Here is a 2,341-nt window from a genome sequence, read left to right as displayed (position 1 = left end):
TGACTGATACATACACTCAACAATAAGAATTAAATAGATCAATTCATGTTATAAACAAGAATCATGTCAACCACAGAAGTTAAGAAGACCATAGAGGCTGACCACAAGATCGAACATGAGAGAAAAATAATACTTAAATATGGAGGTCGAGCTCTGGATTAACCATAAAACTTAAGGAGGTCGACCATTAAAACAAAATTATGCTTGGCCATTTCATATGATACTTATGTTTATTTTTTTAATTTTTTTTTAGCATCGATTATTCATGTGAATTTCTCTATAATTGGAGAATATGAGAATTAATTGGAGAATGTATGGTTCTCCAATGGTTGATTTAGTCTCTCTTCCAAAGCTTATCAATTGGAACTATTATTTTCCAGTTATAGAATATCCAAACTTTGACCATTTGATGAGCTTCTTTTGCGGCCCTTCCTTTGCAACCATAAGTTTCCTTTCTAAATCTCAAAATAATACCTTATTTCTCTATAAATTTACATCCCATTTTCATTTTACAAACACAATATCCCCAAAGTGAGAAAGGAGAAAAATAATTTTAGACAAACAAATAATGGCTGGAGGAGTTGGTTTTGTTTTGGGTCTCATTGCTGTTGTTTTTGTTCACCATGCCACCGCAACGGTGCATGTCGTCGGTGACGCCACCGGTTGGACAATTCCGTCGAGCACTACTTTCTATTCCGATTGGGCTGATAAAAACACCTTTGCCGTCGGCGATTCTCTATGTAAGAATGTAGAAATTAATTAAGCAACATGCATGGATTTATAAATTTCTAGATATATGAATTTCTAGGTTATTTAAGTTTTGAATTAATCTATAACTTAAGATGTTTTTTTTGCATGCAGCATTTAAGTTCATGACCGGATCACACGATGTACTTAAAGTATCGAAAGAGTCCTTTGAAGCATGCAATATTGATGATGGTATCGGCAATACCCTAACGACAGGGCCTGCAACGGTGAAACTCGACACTGCCGGCGTACATTACTTCATTTGTACCGTTGGTAAGCATTGTTCGGGAGGTCAAAAGTTAGCTGTCACCGTCTCCGGCTCCGCCACTCCTGGTGGTGCCGTGGCACCTTCTCCAAACACTACTGATAAGCCACTGGTAACTCCAACTCCTGCGAGCTCGCCATCATCGTCCTCAGTAGAGAACGAGGGTGGATCTCCTGCAGCTCCGGCGCCTTCCTCCTCCACTGCAGTGATGGCAACTTTTTATGTCACTTTGTCCGCCATTGTTATGAACATGTTGTTCTAAATGTGGATTTTGCGTGACACTTCTTTTTTTCCTTTTTCATGTTTATTTATAATTAAAAATGGGGCCGTTGATAATTTGTTCTATTTAGTTTGTTTATGAAAGTTTGTGGAGAGTGAGGGACTCATGATATTCTTTCAGTTCGGTATTTATTCCCAAACTTTATTATTATTTTTTTTAATATATACTTTTTAAAAAATTTGGAGGCTTTGATTTTGTCTCTCACATTTTTTAAGCTTCTATGAATTAATAATCTCTTTTGAACTAAATACAATTTAACTCAGTTTTTTAAAGTTCAAATAATGCAAGAATGACGATGGAACATCTAACTTTTTTAAAAAAAATAATGCATAATAATGTTTTTTTTTTTTTTTTTTTTTTTTTTTTTTTTTTTTTTTTTTTTTTTAATTTGAGTTCAACACAAGAATAAGAGATTTGGACCTCTAAAATCAAGTTTTAATTTATGTCAATTGAGTTATGTTCACTTTGAATAATAATACTTTAACTATGTTAACTTATTGTTTTATTTTAATATTTGAAGTTGCTTAACTAGTTAAAATTTTATATGCGAGGTATTTAAATTATCAACCTTAACTTCACAAACAGATATTTTAATGAATTTGTTTTGCGAAGTAATTTCTAATATGAATCTGATTGGTTAAAACCTATAACTCAATTAAGAGGCCAGACAACGAGGACTGGTTAACGTCCTAAAAAAGGGTGAATTTTGAAAAGAAAATAAACAGGAGCGAGTTCGGGAGTCGTTTGTATATGGAAAAGTGTTAGCATCCCACAATACCCGTTTAGAAAACCATGACCAATTTGTATATCTTGAGTTGAAATCATAAATTCATTTTTTTAATAAACAATTTTATTTGAAGTAATGATCCCATAAAATAAGCGGAAAAATTTCCATCAATTTGACTATTAGAATTGAGGAAAATTTCTCACTCCAAGAATCTGAGTAACTATTACAATTTCTCAAAGTCCGTATAATTATTACAACTTCTCAAAATCCGTAGTAGGATAGTTTTTTTTTTTTTTTAAACATTAATGAAATTAATGTTTTT

At 32.6% G+C, this 2,341-nt stretch overlaps 1 protein-coding gene across 1 annotated transcript; it reads left to right on the top strand.

The window, feature by feature from the left end:
- The first annotated feature begins 533 nt into the window (after nucleotides 1-533).
- LOC120087149 (cucumber peeling cupredoxin-like) lies at nucleotides 534-1,427 on the top strand. Its single transcript, XM_039044049.1, has 2 exons — nucleotides 534-740; nucleotides 862-1,427. The coding sequence occupies exons 1-2, from the start codon at nucleotides 569-571 to the stop codon at nucleotides 1,272-1,274; spliced, it is 585 nt and encodes a 194-aa protein (XP_038899977.1). The 5' UTR covers nucleotides 534-568; the 3' UTR covers nucleotides 1,275-1,427.
- Nucleotides 1,428-2,341: the final 914 nt, after the last annotated feature.

The sequence above is a fragment of the Benincasa hispida genome, chromosome 9 (genome assembly GCF_009727055.1).
Source record: "Benincasa hispida cultivar B227 chromosome 9, ASM972705v1, whole genome shotgun sequence".
Lineage (NCBI taxonomy): Eukaryota > Viridiplantae > Streptophyta > Magnoliopsida > Cucurbitales > Cucurbitaceae > Benincasa > Benincasa hispida.
Note: the sequence above shows the minus strand (reverse complement) of the source record. Positions and strands in the feature narration are given on the sequence as shown.

Excerpts from the sequence above, each read along its gene's own strand:
- LOC120087149 (XM_039044049.1), top strand. The coding sequence starts at position 569 with ATGGCTGGAGGAGTTGGTTTTGTTTTGGGTCTCATTGCTGTTGTTTTT. Across the intron at positions 741-861 it reads TGCCGTCGGCGATTCTCTAT|CATTTAAGTTCATGACCGGA; the intron begins GTAAGAATGTAG and ends TTTTGCATGCAG.